Raw genomic sequence first — 22,565 nt, forward strand, 5'->3', positions numbered from 1 at the left:
CATGAAAAATAACAATGTATTTGTTTTAGAGAGTGTGGGTAGGGGATGAGGAGGGAAAACATTTTGTGTTCCATCACTACAACACTCAGAGGAACACTGTTCAGGAAACCTGAAATCCAGCGGTCGTGTATGATAAATATTAGAAGTAAAAAAAAGGCGAACAGCTGGCCTTTAGTGTAAAAAGGCAAAAGCAAGCATCCCTTTAGTGAAGCAGAACTTCAAAGAGTACTGCATTTGTGCATGATGCCTCTGTTTAAATAAAAAGGAGAGATCACACATGATTAGGATTAATTTAGGATCAAGGAAAAGATGTTTTGGAATACAGACTAATAGTAATAAATTTCAGGACTATATCAGTGTTATACAATAATGTGACCCAGTTTATATATTTTATGAAAGCTTTCTATACCTTTTATATTTTCAAATGATGGCAGTCTTGATGCATACTTATAAAATATATATTTTAAGGATTAAACAAACACATAAATTATGGACCTACTCCAAAAGTTGTTGAAGCTTACACAGAATGTGCCAAGTATAAACAACTCTTTTTGAAAAACTCTTTTTATTCACTAGTCAATATTCATCATGTTCACCTTCTGGTTCTCATGCATTGGCATAATGTTTTTATGTTTAGATTTCCATCAATACAGGAGGATGCTTATCTTGTTGCATATACCCTATGCCTTTTTCCCTTGCAAAATCAGCTGGTGAAATTTGGTGTATGCATTGTACAGGAGAAAAATGAATCTCCCCAAGGATGAAAATTTGGCAGCAGAAGACTGATGGCAGAGTTAACTGCCATGGCTCTGGAAACTATGGTAATTAATACTGCCACTGCTCCCCTGCTGTCAAATTTCAGGACCTGTGAAGAGCACCATCCCCAACCAGATGGTATGGCCCCATGAGCTGGACCGGGTCATTGCACAGGGTTGGTACATGGCCAGACTCAGCATACAGTCCTGGAGCCAACACATGGGGTTGGGCCCCGCACACAGCTTTGGAGCCAATGTACAAGGAGTGACTGGCACATGGCCAGTGTATGACCTCAGATGTGATCTGTGTGGGTGCACAGCCTTAGAGCTAGCGCTCAGCCCCAGACCTAGCGTGTGGTTCCCTACTCAGTGTGCTGGGTCCAATTCAGCACAAGGCTCCAGAGCCAGCAGATGGGGTTGGACTTGGCATACTGCTCCCAGACCCAGTGCACTGGGTTGGTTTGGGGGCCTCATCTGACACACAGGGCTGGCAGTGAGGTAAGAAGTGGGCTCAGTTCCCTAGGTGCTGCTATGTAGCTATCACAAAGAAAGATTTCCTCCACCTCCACTTCAGGCTGTCCTTAAAGAGCAAGGTGTGTCCTATATATGGAAGCATGCTGTGCACAAGGAAATATACTAGCCACCCTTTCCACTGATGTTTTAAACTAAAAAATAAATTTAAAAAAAGTTTGGTATTTTACAACCATGCTGTCTGTCAACCATTACTTCCATTTTCCTCCTCCCCACAAGAAAAAAAAAATCATCTCTACTTGAAAACAAGAAATTCTTTAATTTGGGCATAAATCACATATTTTTCTGAAGCATAACCTCTGAATAAGTATGAAATTATGGCTCAGCAGGAATAATACAACAACAAGCATTAGTGAGCTCTTGCTCATGAAAGCTTATTCAGTGCTAATTCAGAGAGTCTATAAGGTACATCTCTACCCTGTGTTCTGCCTATATGTTTAAAGTTACTCTCTACTTTTTACCTTGGGGAGGATAAGAGGACATTCTAAGCCACACTTGCATGTTCCATCAGTCAACAGGTAAGTCTTCACCTGCTCCAAGCAGGATAATAAAGATCCACTGGGACTGTAAAGCAATAGAAGATATACATAAATTAATATTTATAGATGATAGTATCTATATATAGTTCCAACATGTCAAATGAAAACTAAGTCATTTCAGTTTTTGAACTTCCGTTTTGTAGTTTATTTTTCACCAGGAGAGAGACTTTATTTAAGAACACCACTCCCCTCCCCCCGCTAACCCCCTCCCAACCAGAAGAATTGGTTTATAACAGACCCCAAAATATATCTGTGAAAGTCAGAGATCTTGATACAAAAACAAAAGGTAACACATGCAGAAAAAAACCAAAGCAATCAAAATTATAACTATTTAATTTTCACATTGCAGTAGTGCTCAAAGAGGATCTAGACTGCATAAACATTTTAAAACAACTTTTTTCTCCCCAGTCCTATAATACAATACAGGAGTAGACTGTGACATCTCCATGGACTCTTTCTGTGAGGCCACTGGGGATCCACACAGATACAGGTGTACTTGCATGGTATACTCTGAAGGATGAGAACCTCATTTAAGAGGTGTCATCACAAGAACATGCTTCCAGCAGTACAAGATACAGGATGGAAGATCAAGGAAACAGTACATCAAAGAATCTCAACCTGGCACCCCAAGGTGCCCAGAAATCCTTCCAAGGCTGCTGCAGGGTGCCACACAATGTTAGCACTGTCAGGTGTGCAAACATGATTGACAGATAAATCCAGAGATTTCGAATAAAATCCATAGCGTTAAAAGCATCATGGTCTTTCTGAGGGCTTTGCAACAGAAGACTTACTCTACACTTTTTCTGTAGTCAAAAACAGAGTAAAAATTAAGAGCTGGCATTTTTCAAAGGATGCCTTGAGTTTAAAAAAGGTTAAGAACTGCTACAGTACATAAATGTAGTTATACAGACCAGTATGTCCATAGCTTAGCTTTAATTCAGCTAAATTTTCAAATGCCTCACTGACTCTGGGAGATATTACATCAAGAACCCAGTAAAAGGGGGGTTCCCCTATAACCTTGACAATTCCTATGGACTAGAGCCTCAGTAGTACTCTGTGATGCAGATATTGGGATTCAAAAGTCAGCTGGGATTCAAGACACAAAATTGATAATACATGTAAGATTTTACACTTAAGAACAAAAGGTAAAACCAAGTACTTTGCATAAAAGAACGCTTACAGTATGTACAAACCAACTATTACAGATGACATTAACATTTTCAGTAAAGATTTAAATTATAGACATGAGGTACATGCTTTGGGGTGAACAGCTTTAGACTGCAAGACTTAGTATGATAGTTTTCCTGTTCTGGGAAGAATTGGACATTATTTCTACCAGAAACCAGTCAAGACAAGACACTGTCGTCACTTATTAAGCAAATGTTATCCCTAAATTTTGCAATTTGCCTTTAGAACTTCAGCACAAACCAGTCATTTAGGCCTATATCGGATTTTTACAAGCTGTTTGAAGTAAGCACACAGTAATAAATTGTTACTCAGGGTATGCCCTCACTGCAGTTAATTTGGGGTTACTCAGGTGTTGCCTCCATCCTTCACCTATTAACAAGTAGGATGTTCTCAACCAGTTATAGGGATGATTAAAACACAAGCTAGATGGAACAGCTGGAGATAGGCTAGAGCTTGTGTTCTCGTTTCATTTGGACTGGTAAGTCATCCATTTTGCAGTGAGAATGCAAGCTAAATCATTTGAGTACTGAGTTATTTAGTGCTTGATAGTATGCATAGGAACACTGCATTTGTTCTGGGACATCATGCCTGTGTCTGTCTTGGAACAGGTAAGTCCCTGGACTGGTGTGTACAAACATCACCTTTTCATCAGAGTTTAGGAAATGCCTGAATGCAGTGCCACTTTTCTACCATTAATTTAATCATGTAATCGTAAAACAACTGTTCAGATAGATTTTGTGATACCCCAGGACAAAATGTTAGCATTTCTTATCCCATGAGCCTTTTTAGAGTTTGTTTCAGGACAATGGACATGGAAGTGTGAACAACTGCACTTTGTTCTGGAATAAAATGGTTTCTCCCAGGAGAAATGCAACATCTGTTTGTAGCCACAAATCCCATTTTCGGTTCAGAAACACAGACAAGTTTGCTCACAATTAACTGGCAAAGAGTGGCTTGGCTTACTGTAGCACAAACCCCCCGTGTCATAGGACTCCAAAATTCCTAGCCACATATCGCAGTGAATGCAGTGAAGGTAAGTAACACAAATATGGCTTTGCAGTGAGCTTACTTATCCCTAATCTGGACTAACTTGGCTGTCAGTCATTCCAGTTATGCAAAGATGTCGTACCACCAGAATCAGAATTTTTTCCCTGATTTAGGTTTAGGGTAAACTATCACCACATCATGGTGGGAATTGCTATTTTCTTGCCACATTGGTAGGGAGAAATGCACAGTGCCAAGACTGCCCATTTTTCATCACTGCCTGCCTATCTTTATTTGTGCACACGTGAGCAGGGACCCCTTACCACCACACCACGACCATAGCATATACATTATGCAAGGGAAGGAGTTGTTTCATGCCTTCACATAGCAAACACAAGTCATTCCATCATTGTGCTCTGTCAAGGGACCTAAAACAGCTAAGTGCTTTCATAAATTATGCTGATTCAACCAGTTATAATAGTGGTCGTCATAAGCACACCCAAAAGCAGGAATTCTTTTGAGGTTTAGAGTGTCTTCCATAGAACTATCTGCCTCAAGTTTGATATGGATGACCTTGTGTTTGGTTTTGTTCAAAAGCTGTAAAACTGTATTTATTTATGTCATTTTTATCACTGTAGGGATGTTACACTGTCTGTATAGATCTTTAAGATTTTGGGACACAGCTTGGTCAAAGGTTATGGACAGATCTCTAATTAAGAGCTATTTATATGTCAAAGTGTGAGAGTCCAGAGGGCACTCACCTAGAGTACATCCCTGGCCACAGGCATGGACTGCATTGCATCACGATGTCCACACTACAATGGGAGCTTCCTATCCACACCTGCCCGGCTTTACCTCTTTGATAGGTGAAGTGGATTGGTGCTAATCTGCAGCTGGGGCAATATCTAGGGACTGGGAACAGAGCCCAGGGTGGAGAGAGGAGGACAGCGGGAAAAGAAAAGGAAAAAGCCAGGGAGCTGGAGATGTGGAGTGAAGGTGATGAAAGTTGGATAAGCCCCTCATTGGACCCCGAAGAGGCAGTGACACCCTTGCTGTGGGAGTGAAGAGGAGGGTGGAAGAAGGAAGGCAACAGAAGGCAAATTAGGGAGAGACCCTAGCAATGGCGGAGGTAGCGGATCTGCCTGAACTGTCTGCTGCGGGGGTTTTTTGGTGTTTTTTTCCCCTCTTTCCTTTGATGTTCTGTTCCCTGCTTGAGAGCCACATATTGAGTGCCGCCAGATGCCGCTGAGCCACAGGCAGTCCAGGCAAGAAGAAAGTCCATATCAGGGCTGGGCATTCTCCCACGAGGGAAAGGGGATTGTGTGCCCTGAAAGGCCCCCCGACTGGATCGGGAGTGGGGCAGAAAGCCTACAAACTGTGAAGACCGCGCCTCCTTACCAGCTGATGGCACAAGAGGGAGTTCCCTTCCTCGTTAAGCAGCATGCACCGCCAATTAAGCCTGGCACGGTCCTAATTAAAAATATCCAGAAGGAGTCTGAGGCAGAGACAGTAAGCTGCTGACTGGCTCCGAGGGTTAACAGAGCCCCAGGCAACCAGGACCAGACTTCAACAATGTCCAAAAGAAGAAAAGGATAAAAGCGATAAGATTTCAGTTAACCCAAAAAAATAAAATGAGAAGGGAGTAAATAAATTGGTTTCAAGTTGGTCCTTTCATTGCTTTCATTTTTGGGCTTCGGGCATTGGGGCAGCCCTGGCGATCGATCTGGATGTGGGGTGGGTAGTCACCACCTCCCTTTCATAAACATCTTCTTATCATTAAAGTCATGGCAGGAAGGAAGAAAGGGCACCAGACCTCACTACAATCACCCACAAGGGGTGCAGCCACCCTGAGGGGACCAGTGAATGTCAGCGGGATGTAGGGGTACATGCCCATGCCCGGTGACTACCCGACACAAAGGAACAAAGGAAAGTGATATTAATAAGGAACACTGGCCTGTTGTGTCACTCGAGCAAGAACAACTGCCACTGCCAAACACAGGCAGAAAGGGCTATTGTTGAGATGGGCACTCAAAGTATTGTGACAGCTCTTTTAGAAGAACTAGGTTGTAGCCGGATGAGAGGGTAAAAACTTTACCTGTCTTTTTGTTCTGTCTTCAAACTAGATGATTACTTTTTATGTACAATTACTTTCTTCCACGTAATAAATCATTTTTGTGTTCTGGTACCTTACTGACTGCTTGTGGTAAAATGTGATCTCAGAACAAGTGATCTTTCAGGCTACCCCATATATGGAGAGAGTCTGGGGTGGACCTTGAATTTTTTCATGGCCCAAGAAAACACTACTTAGAGATGGCAAAAATTCCTCTGCTGCAGCTGTGGGGTCTGGTATAAGGACAGTGGAACTGAGACTTGTGGGGAAGTTATTCCAAGAGAAACCTTTGTTTGTTCCTTGGAACAAGCAGTAGGACAATGGGGAGAAACTTGGGGCTCTAGGAATACTCCTACAGATGGGTCTCTGACAGTGGTTAAAACAAAATTAAAAAAAAATCAGATTACATACTGAGCAGTTACAATCACTGACTTAAAGAGGATAAATACAAAGAGTTAACTTTTAAATGAAGAACTCACACTGGTCTGGATGTAAAAAATGGTACTTAAAATTAACAAAATAGAATCAAGTGACTTTTTTACTTATGCTTATTCTCTTGTCTACAAGAACATGGATTTTTTTTGTCTGTTTTAACTGCATAGTTAATTTTTAAGCTGGAAAAAGAATGCCAATTACTAATGGAAGGTATTACATTTCAAACATTTTATTTTTTGACAAGTTGTCAACTCAGGTTAATAAAAATAGGTCAAAAGCTTTTCAGTTAATATCTGCCTTCTTAATACAGTGATGTTTTAAAATAAAAAGTCTTCTTGAAAGTAACATAATAACATTATACTTCATTTTACGCTATAGAGATGCACCTGATTTTTATAGGACACTAAACTAATATTGAAGTCCATTTGTAAGTTCTATATTTTGTTTCATAGTCTACATTCAATTTCAGTTCATATGGTTATAATATATAATATGTAGATCACTTGAATAAAAGATGAATTTACATTTCCAGATGAAATTCAACAAGGACAAGTGCAAAAGTCCTGTGCTTGGAAAGGAATAATTGCATGCATAAATAGACTGGCGAATGACTGCTAGACTGCAGTACTGCAAAGGAGGACCTAGGGGTTACCATTGACCATAAACTGAATATTAGCCAAGTGTGCTACTAAAAAAGTAAACAGCATACTGGGTTGCATTAACAAGAGTGTAATTTGGAAATCAAGGGAAGGGATGGAGATAGACTGTGGCTGTAAGGGAACAGGACTAGGAGCAATGGCCTCAAGTTGCAGCAGAGGAAACATGGGTTTGAGATTAGGAACTTTCTGTCTATTACAGTGATCAAACACTGGAACAGGCTACCTAGAGAAATGGTATAATCCGCATCCCCTGGAACTTTTAAGAGCAAGCTGGACAGCTACCTGGCTGGAATGGTTTAATGAGGCATTGTCCTGCCTCGCACAGGGGCCTGGACTAGATCACTTTGTGAGGTCCATTCAAGCTTTACTTTCTTATGATCCTATTTAATCAAAGGTCTAACATTTAACAAACAGCGTCCAAAGACTTGCCAAAGTATGACCTTGGACAACCAAGTACCTTATGCCTCAGTTATCTCAGTCTTGCTGGACGGTCACTTTAAACACAAAGTTATACAACACTTCAAGACTAATATAATGACTTATGTTTTGTCTATCTTAAATTATACAGAAATGTTTAAAGATTGAGTAAAATGATCCACTTGGAATTTAACAGCACAGCAGATTTTATTTTTTTTTAATCTTTCCAAACAAAAAGGTCAAAAACATATATACATGCAATTTTGTTAGTGATGACTAACATCATGATTTTTTACTGGTACTTCAAACTGACTGCGGCAGTTAGCTCTCTGATGCCTGTGGCACTGATGCCTACACAGTCAGATGGGTGGCAAATTGGCTAGATGGTCACACCCAGAGAGTGGTGGTGGATGGGTTGTTTTTGACCTGAAGGGATGTGGGCAGTGGCAGGGCTTGGTTCTGGCGCCTGTACTGTTCAACATCTTTATCAGCGATGTGGGTGTGGAAAGCACGCTGTCCAAGTTCACTGATGACACCAAGATGTGGGATGAGGTGGGCATGCTGGAGGGGAGGGACAGAATCCAGCTAGATCTTGACAGGTTACAGAGGTGGGCAGATGAGTACAGGATGGAATTCAAGGCAGGAAATGCAAGGTGCTACATCTAGGGAGAAGGAACCAGCAACATACCTAAAGGCTAGGGAACACCCTTTCTGTCAACACAGCAGCAGAAAGGGATCTTGGAGTCATTGTTGACTCCAGGATGAACATGAGCCACCAATGCAAGGAAGTGGTCAGTAAGGCTAACTGCATCTTGTTGTGAATCTACAGATAGATCAAAAACAGGTCCAGGGAGGTGATCCTTCCCCTCTATGTGGCATTGGTCAGGCTGCAGTTGGAGTACTGTGTCCAGTTCTGGGTGCTGCACTTCAAGAGGGATGTGGCTAGCATTGAGAGGATCCAGATGAGGGCCACTCGCATGGTCGAGGGGCAGTGGGGCAGGCCCAACAAAGAGAAGCTAAAGGGCCTGAATTGATCCAGCCTCCACAAGAGAAGGCTGAGAGGGGATCTGGTGGCTGTCTACAAACTCACCAGGGGTGGACCAGCGGAAATTGGGTGAGACTCTGTTCCCCTGGGCACCACCAGGGGTTACTAGGAATAATGGCGACAAATTGTTAGAGAGAAGGTTCAGGCTGGACGTCAGGAGGCATTTCCTTACAGTTAGGGCTGCCAGGCTCTGGAACGGGCTCCCAAGTGAGGTGGTGCTCTCTCCTACCTTGGGGGTCTTCAAAAGGAGGCTTGATAGATATTTGGCTTGGGTGTTACGACCCCAGCACTCATTCCTACCTGGGGCAGAGGGTCGGACCTGATGATCTGTTTAGGTCCCTTCCGACCCTAAGCACTTTGAAACTATAACCTATTTAATAGGTTAGGTATTAGGTAAAATTTTATAACTCTGCAGGTGGGTAAGTATTAGAATAGTTTACTCAAAGAGATTCTGGAGTCTTCATCTTAAATGATATCTAAGTTTAGTTTGGCAAAGATTTGTCTGGGATGATTTAGACAGTGATAATCCTACTTAAAACACAGGTTGGACTAGATGACCTCTTGAATGTCCTCTTATTTTTCTATGATTCCTATTATAATATAGGTAATTTAGCTAAAAGGCTAAATTAACAGAGTAATACAATCATATGATTCTCCTCAATTTTCAATAAAGAAATTGATGTTGAACAAGATATCAGAGGTGGATAGTGGGAATAAGGACATGAATATTTGCAAACTGAGGGACAGGATAATTTCCATTCCAGAATTTTGAAGAAGCTGGCACATGAAATTGTACATCTAGTAGCAAATATATTTTAACAAATCTGTAACTGGAGATGATACTATATGATAAAACAGCAGCAAATACAGTGCCTAGGCTTAAATGGGGGTTAAGAGAGAAATCTTTTTTCATGTTCAAGATGAGCTGACACTGTAATGAGTGCAGAGAAAGGCTATTAAGTTGATCAGGGGAATACATGTGTACAAATTCATGAAGGGAAGTAAAAACCAAGGAAAGGAAAAAAAGCATATAAGTGAAAGTGCACTGTGAGCATAAATAAGTACATCCTGATCATGAGTAAATTTAGGCCAGAAATGAGAAGATGGTTCCTAGATATTAGAGCAATTAGTTTCAGGAGCAGCTTGCCAGTGGGAGTAGCAAGGAAACATGCTCCCCCCACCAAAAAATAAAAAATAAGGCTGTTTACAGATGCAGGGGGGAAAAAACCCCAGGGCTTTAAGCTCAGTGCACCCTTGCACCAAGCGCAGCACATATCCAAAAGAGGCACCACATTAGCTGGACACAGTTTGCCCAATGTCTATATAGATTGGGCACTTTTATCTTATAGCTGATTGAATCACCTTTAGAGATTACCAAGATGCCTTGCTGAGCTGCCTATACAGATGCTGCAGAGTGGGTCAAACTAATGCACTGCCTCTTTCAGTAAAGTGCTATTCCCTCCCCGCCCCCCAATCTGTCAGTGTGAATATGCTCTATATATTACAGGCATACCTCATTTTATTGCGCTTCGCTTTATTGCGCTTCGCAGATATTGTGTTTTTCACAAATTGAAGGTTTGTGGCCACCCTGCGTCGAGCAAGTCTGTTGGCGCCATTTTTCCAACAGCATTTGCTCACTTCGTGTCTCTGTCGCATTTTGGTAATTCTCACAATATTTCAAACTTCAGCAACCACCACCCTGATCAGTCAGCAGCCATCAATATCCACCAGCAAAAAGATTATGACTCGCTGAAGGCTCAGATGATGATTAGCATTTTTTAGCAATAAAGTATTTTTAATTAAGGTATGTACATTGTTTTTTTAGACATAATGCTATTGCACGCTTAATGGACTACAGTATAGTGTAAACATAACTTTTATATGCACTGGAAAACCAAAAAATTCGTGTGACTCACTTTATTGCAATATTCGCTTTATTGTGGTGGTCTGGAACCAAACCTGCAATATCGCCGAGGTATGCCTGTATATAACGTAGCACTTGCAATGTCACTAGTAACTATGACATGGGAGGTCCCTTGCAATTGCATCTTCTATGAAGCTGACATTATTTTTTAAGTTGGAACTCAGGATCTAGCTGATCCCTGGGAGAGACTTCCAGATACTTCTAAGCAGCAGGAGGACTTGTCAAGGAATTATGCTTTTCCTTGATCAGATACCAATGACATTAAGAAGTCAAGGGTGCCTTTCTCTGTTTTGGAAAAACAGCATACATGCTGAATACTCATGAATATGGGCTTCTCTAAGACATTAGAGCACAGTCATCATTAATGTTATTTTACAAAAAAAAGACAATTCTTAAAATGTGCACAACTTAGGACATGACATTTAATACCAGAGGTAGCAGAGATCACTTCTTGACAAAAGAGAGAAAATAAAATAAGGAAAATAAAGTTTCCAAAGCTATCAAAAATCGCCAGAGAGTAACTAACTTAACTAACCATACAAACAGGAATTTACACACATACAAGAGACAGAAATACTGTATGGATATGTGGATCCTGAGGAGCTCAGTCTCACAATGAAGGGTCAGTGAGAAGGCAATGAAGATGGTTCAAACAGTGGTTTAACCATGGTTGTTCTGTACTTTATGCCCTTGATATGGGAACAGAATGAAACTTAGGAGCATGCATAGCTCCAATGGACTCAACTGGCAAAAAAAAGTCTCTACTTTTGAGGCCCTGGGCACACATTACACTTGAAACATGATTAACCAGTTAACCGCATTTTAAGTTGTAACCTTGCCACACATTCAGATGATTAACCATGTCATAAAACAAGGGATAAGCTACAAAGTTGTTCCACAAAAAATGTGTAACAACTTTGTGGCTGATTCTTATCATGCCATTAACTGAATGTGTGGCCAGGTGGATCACTGTGGTTGGGAGCTCTGTCAGCTGATGGGGCTCCCAGCTGCAGGATCATACCATGTGCTCCTGCGGTTGTGAGCCACATCAATTGATCCAGGCTCCTAGCTGGCAGAGGCACACAATGCAGTCTTGTGGCTAGGAGCCCTGTCAATTGATGGGACTTCAAACTGGGAGAACGCAGGATTGTTATCCCAGGCTCCCCCTGCATGAGAAATAAAGAGTGATGGAATCTGATGCTCAAATCTCACATGCTCAGTCCTGCATGGCAGGATGCATGATTGTGTGGATCGTGCATCAGATCCCATCACGCCTTTATCTGCATGTCTGCCAGGGGCCTGAGTGAACAATGTTCGTGCACACCAAAAAAAAAAACATATGTGGAGAAATGTCAGAAAAGCAGCAATGGTTTGGTGGTCTCCTGTTTATAGCTGTAGGAAAACAGGGAGCTTAGAAAGTGATACGGAACTTTTTTTTTTATTGTATAACAATTCCCAATACCTATATCTACAACATGGTCCTGTACTTGACACCAATTTACTTTGCTTTGTATATGCAATATGTAGGTGTTCTGCAGATGCAGTTCTTTAGGAAAAACAACAGGATATCCAGGAGGAAACTATCAATGACCATTTAAAGATGAATGTTTTCTAAAGCTATTACATGGGTTATGCTACTCAACTTCTCTTCAAATGGAAGCATAGAAAATACTAAAAATAATTGATATTTGCAGCATAAATCCATAAAAGACTAAAGAGAGAGAAGTAACAGATATTCAAAATATTCTGAGTTAATTGGTTTGAATAATAAAAAAATTAAGAGGCTTTACATTTGATATACCTTTCAAATACATAATCCATAGAGAAATAAGGCATTGTTCATATGGCTTTATACACTACATATATTAAGTAGTGTAGTAATTGAAACTGGGTATAATATTAAAACAAAGAAGTGTAAATCAGGAATGACATGACAAATTCTCAGCTGGTATAAATCAGTTGACCACTGCCAGCTTAACCCGATCTTCATATTTTAATATCAGCAGAAAATATGACCTAACATTTTCAGAATAACAAAAAGTTTGAAGCTACCATATACTGTGATTACATCATCAGAAGAGTCACTAATTTATAATACATTCTAGTATAACAAGAATAATATAAAGTGCATACAATATATTTAATTCTCACCTGATATAGAGCACTCCATTCTGGTCTATCCGACGTTGCCAACCAACTGGAACTTGTACTGCTGGTGGCCCTCCATCCTTGTCCCCTCCATCACACTCCTTTCCTCCATTCATTTTTCTGCTTCTGCTTATGACTCTTCAAAGATATCAACAGTAAGATGATATCTTTTTATTACATGTCATCATGGCCTTCAAGAGAAGGCCATTCAGTACAGCTTTCCCCAGATTGTACAAAGTGCATTGGAGGCTCCAGTTCAATTTGAAACCAAGTCCTTAAAATCTGCCATTTTTTGTTAATGAGTCAGTATCCCATTATAATCCACATTAAATATGCAATGTTTAACTCCTTATGTATTCATAAGGATTAACTACATGGGTAAAAATGAGTGCTTCCAACTTTGGAAAATCATAATTCACCAGTCCTCTGTTACCTGTCAGAAAGGGAGGGAATGAATTTCTAGTTCAAAAGCATGACTCCAAGCTTGATGACCATCTAGGACAACTTGTATTTTATGAGAGCTAGTCTCATTTTTACATATATGAGTCAGAGCTAATATCTCCAGATATTATACCCTTTAGATGCCACATTGTTTTTGCTTTCTCTTTATCTTCCATTCATTATCCAATGTTTCTTCTTGTGATTCTTTCATGACTCCACAACTCCAATAAAACAATCTGAAAAACACAGAGATACGTAAAACACAGGCAGCCAGATGATTCTTCAGTAAAATTCACTGAAAATTAAAATACCATAAATCACTTACTCTATTTCTTTATTTTACAAGCTCCCAGGCCCTACCCCAATTTTTTTCATCTGCTTGGATTTGATAAAACAAGCTTGTTTGATAAAACACATGGCACACATTGGGCAAACATACTGATGAAAACCTACCATAGGGATAGGTTATTGCAATCTGTCTGAATAACATATATGGTAATTCACATTGTGCTCACTCTCCCTCAGAGCCAAGTGTTTTTCAGGTCATGGTGAGCCATAATTCACCAGTCCTCTGTTACCTGTCAGAAAGGGAGGGAATGAATTTCTAGTTCAAAAGCATGACTCCAAGCTTGATGACCATCTAGGACAACTTGTATTTTATGAGAGCTAGTCTCATTTTTACATATATGAGTCAGAGCTAATATCTCCAGATATTATACCCTTTAGATGCCACCTTTAGCTGTGCGTTTCTTTCCCATTTCTAATGATTCTGGCTTCTTTATCAGCCTTAAATGTCTTTCATAGACTTTCATAGACATTAGGGCTGAAAAGGACCTTGGAAGATCATTGAGTCCAGCCCCCCGCCCGAAGGGCAGGGAGTCAGCTGGGGTCATAGGATCCCAGCAAGATAAGCATCCAATTTACTCTTGAAGGTGTTCAATGTAGGTGCTTGAACCACCTTTGATGGCAGACTGTTTCAGACCTCGGGGGCTTGGACAGTAAAATTCTTCCTTATGTACAGCCTGAAATGGTCTTGCAGTAGCTTATAAACTTTCAACCTCATCATCCCCTGGGGTGCACCCCCTCATCATCCCCTTGTCTGGCAAACATCAAACAGGGCCCCAAACAGTTTACCCAGAATCCCCCTGTTGCCCCTCTCTCTCAGCCTGGAACATTTGATTAGTGTGATTTCCCTGTCCTCCGTGAGGTGGAGCCAGACCAGATTGCCCTGTGCCTCATCTGCATATACATTTTTGGAGGATCTCAGGGCTTGCAACAAGAACACCTGGTTCCAGTCATGACTGGGGGGCTAATTAACACATGAATCCTTTGGCAGGGGGTATCTGGAATATACACATACATAGTGAGCAGTGCTGAGCTATGAAGTTACCAAGGCTTGAAACACTGTTGACTCTGCTGGGGCCCAGTCCAATGAACTATATGGTAAAAATCATGCACCTTTTGGTTTTGAACTAATATCATGCAGTTTGTACTATATATAAATAGGTACAAAATACTGCTTAAAAGTGTTTATGGAATACCTGTGCTATAACTTGTAGCAGTTTCAAACAAGGTAAAACACATCCATTCTGGATGAACTAAGTCTTTGGGTATCTGTAGTAATTTGTTTACATGCAAGTTACCACAGGTATCTTTATTTCAAAGGTAAGTGTTTTCAAATTTGCCCCTCACTTACATGTGCTCAAGGGGAGCAGCTCTGGCAGTAAGGAGTGGGAAGAGGCTTTGGGGGGAAAAGGTTGAGGGGGCAGAGGGCAAGGGGACTACCTGACCCCCTAGATTTATTTTCCCTGCTGTAGTAATGGGAGGGGGACAAATTCAAGATGGACCTCCAATAATTATATTCTATACCTGAAAATTATATCAAATTATGCATTTCCCATATATAGAATCTAATTTTTGAGGGGTTTTCTTATATTCAAGTAAACATGGTAAATTATTGTATCAGTAAAAGTATTTTAATTGCACTTAATTATATAGAAACTCATTCAATACAAAGAAAAACAGCATCTCTTGATTTTTCAGTGTAAATTTGCTATCAGTCTGGTATTTTTTATGTATGGGCCTCAGAGTACCCATGCAAAAAACTCTGAATTGCCTGAATGACACAGGAAAAATAATAAACATATATCATATTACTCTATTGTATGAGTAATCCCTATTAGAGATGTTTTGAAAGCAATGGATCATGTTATCCTCAACCAAAAGGAGACATAAATATCTGGGTTTACAATTAGCTACCTCTAGAAAGGTTTATTAAAGAGAGACTAAAATAAGTATGCAGTTCAAAATCTAACTATGCTGCAAAAGCAGTAATCCTAGAAATCAAACATTGAAAAAGTAAGATACTGTTGAATCCTTTACTATGGCAACAATGGCATTATAGCTTTTATTTTAGATACGTGCTGTTTCTGGTTTTTATTTCCTCATTCTAACATTTTCTTACATCCATCTATTGAACAGATTGTAATAGAAGAAGTGCTTAGGACAGAAATAGTTCAAATATGTTGCATGAAAAACATCTCATGCTAATAGATTAAGATTCCAATTTAAAGGGAGTAAAGAAATGCAAAAAATTAGAATTTTCAACACCAGAGTTAGATAGTCCACATTGAAAATGTTTGTCTGGTATTACATGCTTAAAAATAAAACAAAGTGATGTATTTAATAATAATAATAATAAAAAACCCCCAAAAAACAAAACCTAAAGAGCAAACTCCACACACTTCAACATCAACATCACACTGAACGCACAGCATACTGAGCTCACAAGATGTGCATTTCTTGTATTTCATCTTACCGAGATATGCTCTTTATATATTTCAACCTTAAAGAGTTTTTTTTTTAAGATAACTATGTGATACTTACAAGAACAATGTAGGCTGGCAGAATGAGGAAGCAGGATGGATACTCTATGCTGAGTCTCTGCTGAGACTGCAGAGTTCTGTAGAGCAGACCTTCATTTGGGACAAGGGACTTAGTTACTAGCCTAGGACCCATTTCTCAGCCAGGAAGAAGTATTACGGCACAACATGAAGCCTTGCCCTGTAGAAATCTAAGGCAAGATTCCCATGTTCCTAAAGTCCCTTATTAGAATGATTACCCAGAAAATACGGGAAAAAAATTGGGAATTAGTGGCTGTAGAATCATATGGGGAAGGCCCTAGTTATAACACAGTTGGGATAAGTCCAGTTGCCTCTTTACAGTTTATAAAGCGAAGTACACACTTACGTCTGGTACATCTTGTTTGCAGTGCATACTTCTAGACTTCATTACATTTTGTACCCCATGTGTGGAGCTTGCATTTTTGCAGAGAGCATGGATGATTCTATTACTAAAATGGCAGGTGTCAGTAGCATCAGCGAGCATGGAGTAGAAACACACCAGCAAGGAATAATTTAAAAAAATGCAAATAACTTCCAATGATAACTCAAGACACTGATATTATATGAGAAAGAAAACTTGTGTAACATAACTTTCCATTATCAGCAGCACTACCTTCTCAGGTGGATCCTTCTGCCTTTGAAATATTCTACTTATAAGTATCTATAATAGTCTTTAGGCCAAACTCCGTAACACATATAATCTAGGTAGAGGAATGGAGTCTGCATACAGATTGCAGCTGATATAATATGGCAGTTATTATGAGAAATAAGTCAATGTGACCATATCGCACACTGCTTGGCATGTCCTAGGCCAGGGGTAGACAATGTTTTTTGGCTGGAGTGCTGAAAAAGCCACAATGTCTACCTTGGAAGGTGCTGGAGTGCCAGCATACCAGAAAAACAAAATGGGCGGGGGGGAGGCAGAATGCACTGCATATTGGTATATTTAATATCATAAATGTTGCCTTTGTTGTGTATTCCTTTTTGTTGAGCATGTTGCAATGAGAGAGACAGAAAAGAGAGACAAATAAGAGAAAGGGGAGAAAGAGAAAGAAAAAGGAGAGCAGACAGAGAACCAGACAAATGCATGTGCGCACACATACAAACACACATACACACGCACAGAACCACGTGCACAAACACAGAGAACCAGAACACACCCAGAACAGACACATGCACACGAACCAGACACACAGAACCAGACAGAGGCAGACAAACGCACAGAACCAGATGTGCAGGTGCATGGAGCTGGGCTCCTGGGCCACTGGACAAAGTCCGACCCAACAATGCTGTGGTCCTGCCAGAGCCCCTAGGCTTCCCCGGGGAGCCAGCTCCTGGGCTGCAGTGCAGCTGGCCGAGGCCCAGCCCGGAGCCTGCCTGTCAGCCCAATCACCTACAGACCCCGCACAGCTAAGCCCGCAAAAGGTGTGGTGCTCTTGGCAAGGGGCAGTGCTAGCCTCATCCTGGTGGTGGGCTGGGCTTGGAGCAGGCACGAGTCAGGCGGGCTCAGCTGCAAGCCCTGCTACAAGCAGCCTGGGCTCTGTGGTTGGCAGCAGCCACCAGAGCCTGGGCTGGCTGCAGCTGGGAGGCTGCAAACAGCTGCTTCAGGCTCTGACATCAGCCCCATATCAGCGGGTGCATGTGCGCCTCAGAGTGGACGGTGGGGATAGAGCCTGAGGTATCACAGCCTTCCCGCTGTCTGCTCTGAGGTGCACATGCAGTCACTGCTGCCATGGAGCTGATGCTGGGGCTGTGGAACATGCTGCAGCTGCCCAGAGCCCAGGGTGGCTACAAAACAGCTGCACCGGGTTCTGGAGCTCGCTCATCAGCTGTGTCAGCAGGAAGGGAGAGGCCGGGGTTGCACTGCCTCAGGCCCTTTCTCCACCATCCACTCTGAGGCGTGCGTGCACCTGCCAGTATGGAGCTAATGCCAGATCCTGGAGCAGATGTTTGCAGCACCTGCCTAGAGTCCAGGCTGGCGGTGGCGGGCTGAGCACAATGGCCTCGAGTGCCGTGCTGGGCACATGTGACTTACTACCCTATACAAAGTTTTTTCAAGGTTCTGGCCTTCCTCTACAAATCCTACAATGAGGGAGCATCTAAATACTTCAGGGCCTAGATATATAAACCCCTGGCACTGAAATGATGGGAAAGCACACTACCAGTAAAAGAACCAAACATGAACTGTATGCAAGTCAAGAGAAGAGCCCTAAAATATTACATTCTCTACCACAAAATCTCAAAATAATTTTGGATCATTCTCAGAACTCAGTATCTTTTTTTTCCTTTCACAAACTTTCCCATTCACCTGACCAATACAGAATGCTACAAAATGGTATGAAATCACTTCACTCACCTCTGAAACTCAATCATCATGCAACCCTAAATTATGTATGTTAGGGAGAAGAGGAGGCCATATTCAGACAACTAGAACATAGTCAAACAACTCAACTAGTGGCAGACAACTTTATATGTCTTAATTTCTGAATCTGGCAAATAGATGTGGCAATTAAAAATTAGAAACAAATAGGTTTAATAGATTAGCTAAACTTTGGCAAGCTTTAGTTATAATTCAAGGGGTTTTTGTGCAGGCAAGCTTTTAGCTGAAACCTTGTTTTGTTTTTGTGGATTTTACCTTGGTTATTTAGATGTCTTAGGCCAAGTGAACTTTTTCTGAAGAGCAAGACTGAATTAATACAGTATGTAAACAGATTTTGTGTGTAAAGACTGGAATAAGTAAATAGACATCTTATTATTTTCAGTTACAATTAGTTTTGGGGAAATCATTGGCAGAATATATATATTTAAAATATTAAGCTACATGGAAGCAGGTGAGATAAATATAGTAATCTCTCAGCCTGGTATTATGACAGCTTTTGCTTGCTCATGTTGCTGTTTAATGCAATCACATTGGATTCATTACCTGAGAATTACAGCCACCAATATTTTCTTTACAAAGCACTTTTAAGTAACGTTATTTTTGCTGGTTTTGCAATACAATGCATCAGCTAACACTGAATTCTATCCCTACTACGATACTTAACAGCTTGATCAGATCAGCCATTTTCCTATATTACGCATGACTTGCAAAGATGTGATAAACAGCAAGATAATTTACATAACTGCCTATGTGGAAAATTTTCAAAGATTTTTAGCCAGTACAATGAATAAGCACAAACTGCTTGCTTCAGCCATGAATATCTTTTTAGTCCAACTCTTGTCAAGCCTTTTAACCTTGATAAGATTTGGAGGTGCAAGGACTATAAACTGTAACATCAGGGCTTTAGCAGTGTAAAAATAGGAGCACTTGTACGAATTTAGTGCGCAAACCATTTGTCATTCACATTTCCTATTTTTTCAAGTGCAAGTACAGCATACAAACTAGTGCATGTTAAAATTCAAAACATAAAACAGTGATTGGTGCTGTTCACTTCAGCAAAGTTGGGGTCCCAATCTGGTCAGTCACCATATAACACCTTGAAATCAATTATCCCCCTCTCCCTCTTGGCTTTCAAATAACTCCCTGCCAACCTCAGCAAATTTTCAAACAGAAACAAATTTTCTGCTGATCATAAACACAAAAATCCCCTCCCTAAACAAATGCAAAACCTCCCAACATATTTCTACCTTTGCCATGATAAATACACCCCACAATGAAACCATCTCAATCCATGGGTCTCATCACAAAACGTGATACAACAAAATCTATAATGGTCATGGCTAAGTACAGACAGTTAAATAACCTGAGGCTGAATCAATTCAATCTTTGCAGGTTAGTCTAAGCTGTGTAGACCAAACCAATAGGCAAGTGAACAGACATTCACTTTTGATTATGAAAGTGCAGCCACATGCCTGCAGTGGCTCAGGCTAGAAGCCGGGGGGAGCAACCGCAAGGCTCCCTGCTTGGCTGGAGCAGACAGCTTGGGCCAAAACTAGCCTGCCCACTCTGTGTGTGTGTGTGTGTGGGGGGGGGTGCAAAGCATCCTGGGATGCCAGGGGACTGAGAGTTGAGCTTAAATCTGGAGGGAATCTGGGAAAGAAGAGCAATAAACTTATTGAACCTAAATAACTTAAGTCTGATACTACATCCATCCAGGTTTATTTTAAATCGGTTTCGGCCATTTTAAAATAACTGTTTATGTGCACTGAACTTCTATTGCGTTACAAATTTGAACTCATTTCTGTTCACTTATACGGGTGTGTGTGCAATTCCTTTATCTAGTCCTTTCCTTTCTGATCACTTATGAGGGTTTGCAAAATGACCAGGGGTATACAGAGCCACAACAAACTGCCTTTCTGTTTACTGCATGGGATCTTTGAGTTGCTACAGCTCTTATTTCAAAAGGATGTTGCTTCTCTGATCATCTGCAAAGAACCACTGATGAGCTCCAGGTGAGTGAAGCAGCAGTACCATAATATCACAAGAGACAGCTGAGGGGCTTATCCTTAATTCAACAACCAGATGCAAATTATGTGGATTGCAAACTACGCTGATATGAACAATTAGGGTTCTACTGTATACATCTTCCTCCAGTGTGCTAAATACCGTCACAGAATTCAGATGGGTGACATCAAATAACCATTATGCTCCAGAATGAATTCTCATAGAAAAATTAGTAGTGGAAGAAAAATTTTCCCAGAAAAAAGCTTTATTTCTGACCTCACAATCCTTGTCCTCAAGGGAAACGTGCACAATATCTTAAGAACACAGGGCTGGGAACAAAAAAACCCATAAAAAATGATTTTCTGACTTATCATACCTTATTGTTTTCTCTGCTAACCGTTCTGTGTTCCATCAGCGATAATGGCCCTCTGACCTTTTGAACAGTATGGGTGCGTCCACACAAGCGCGCACGTGCCTGCTGCCCCGCCTCAAACCCTTTTGAAGCGGGGCAACAGGCATGTGCGGGAACAAAAAATGTTCAGGGGTCTAAAAAAAGCGAAATATAAAAAAGTGGAGCAGGGCAGTCCCTGACTATGCCCTGAGGCAACGGGAGGCTGGGTCTTCCACAGAGATGCTCTGGCTGCCAGAGCATCTCTATGGTTGCCCCTTGCTCTGGTGCCGAAACACGCGGCCAGCCAGGCCATGTGTTTCAGCACCAGGGCTCTGGTGCCAGTGAGTAAGGGATCGGGGGGGGCTGGAGGAGGGGGGAAGGGACTGTGGGGGGAGACCCCCAACGGCCCGCCCACTCCCCCAGACCCCACATCCGTCTGCGGCCTGTCCCTCACCCCACCAATCCCCCCCGAACCCTCCGACCCCTGCCTCTCCCCTGTCAGCAAAGGAATCGAGAGAAAGAAAATACTACAATCTGCGCATTTTTCTCTCTGAAATATTTTTCGCTGTGATGTGTGTGGTGTCAGAACACAGAACAGACAAACTGCCCATTAACAAAATAGCAATATTCCTATAAAGTGATGGAGGAACAACAGCTTCCTAAAGTATAGGACACATTTTAGTCTATGCAAGTCTATCACTTGCTAATTATTAATCTGTAAAATATATCAAAGCAATTAATTAGGATTCTCAACTGTCATCTAATTAGACAACAATGCTTGTTGCTTTTATTTATGCAATCCTTTTAAAACATGAATGTTGTTGACTAATGAGATTAATATTAAACATTTTATGAAGTGCTATTTTCATGCAAGCAATTAACTCAAACGAACAAACACAATGAAGATCAGGATACAGGTTTCCTCTCTGCCTTTATCTCACCTAGTTGGACTGTATTCTAGCACTACAACATTACTCTAGATATGGTATAGCACATTGTCCTCAATTTTGAGACCAACTCTGTTCAGATGTTCAACTTCTAAGATGAAATTTTTAAACTGCACCATTATATTTGTGGGGTTACACAACTGCAAATTATTTTGGTATGAGGCTGAATTGAACCCTAGCAGTGGGAGTTCTTTTCTGTGGCAATGCAGACTTCTGTATTCTGCTTTGGACTGGTGTAGTAGCTAAGGTGGTATGATAAACAATCTTTATTTTCTTAAAAGTAACAAACCTGTTAGCCATACTGTAAAACAGTGGGGCCAATATTTTTGGCAAGCATGACACACCTTAAGCCCAGCACCCTCCCTGAATGTCAGTCTGATCCTCTTCCCCTACCTGACCTGCTGGTTTGGTTTCTACTCCCTATCCATTCCTCCCTCCTGATCTGTAGCTCTGCTTTCTGCCCTGTGCTCTCTTCCCAATCTGTTGCCTGCTTTGTACTACCTTTCTTACCTGCTGCTATATTCTCTGCTCCCTCCCCAATTTGCCTGTGCCACTTCCAGCACGTGAGCCACAGGCTAGTCATCCTTTTGTAAAAATCAGAGTCGGCAAACTGGTCAACTGACCAGTCAAATGTTGTCAACAGGCTGCATATTTTTGACTGGTCAAAGATTATAGCAATTTTACAAAAAAAACCAAACAAACAACCCAAACCCTACTTTTTTTGTAATTTTCTTAATTAAAATATGATTTTTTACATTGTTTTT

At 41.1% G+C, this 22,565-nt stretch overlaps 1 protein-coding gene across 6 annotated transcripts in view; it reads right to left on the reverse strand.

The window, feature by feature from the left end:
- MBD5 (methyl-CpG binding domain protein 5) overlaps positions 1–22,565 on the reverse strand; it is a 282,828-nt gene that overhangs the window by 62,708 nt on the left and 197,555 nt on the right. For all 6 annotated transcript variants that reach the window (XM_090045804.1, XM_090045807.1, XM_090045806.1 and 3 more), the window contains 2 exons: positions 12,739–13,412; positions 1,748–1,850 (listed from right to left, as the gene is read on the reverse strand). In XM_090045804.1, the coding sequence (XP_089901930.1) occupies positions 1,748–1,850; positions 12,739–12,851 (216 nt within the window). In that variant the 5' untranslated portion in view covers positions 12,852–13,412. The remainder of the gene's footprint in view (positions 1–1,747; positions 1,851–12,738; positions 13,413–22,565) is intronic.

Source organism: Crocodylus siamensis, chromosome 4 (genome assembly GCF_052110815.1).
Source record: "Crocodylus siamensis isolate JL-2025a chromosome 4, ASM5211081v1, whole genome shotgun sequence".
NCBI classification, from domain to species: domain Eukaryota; kingdom Metazoa; phylum Chordata; order Crocodylia; family Crocodylidae; genus Crocodylus; species Crocodylus siamensis.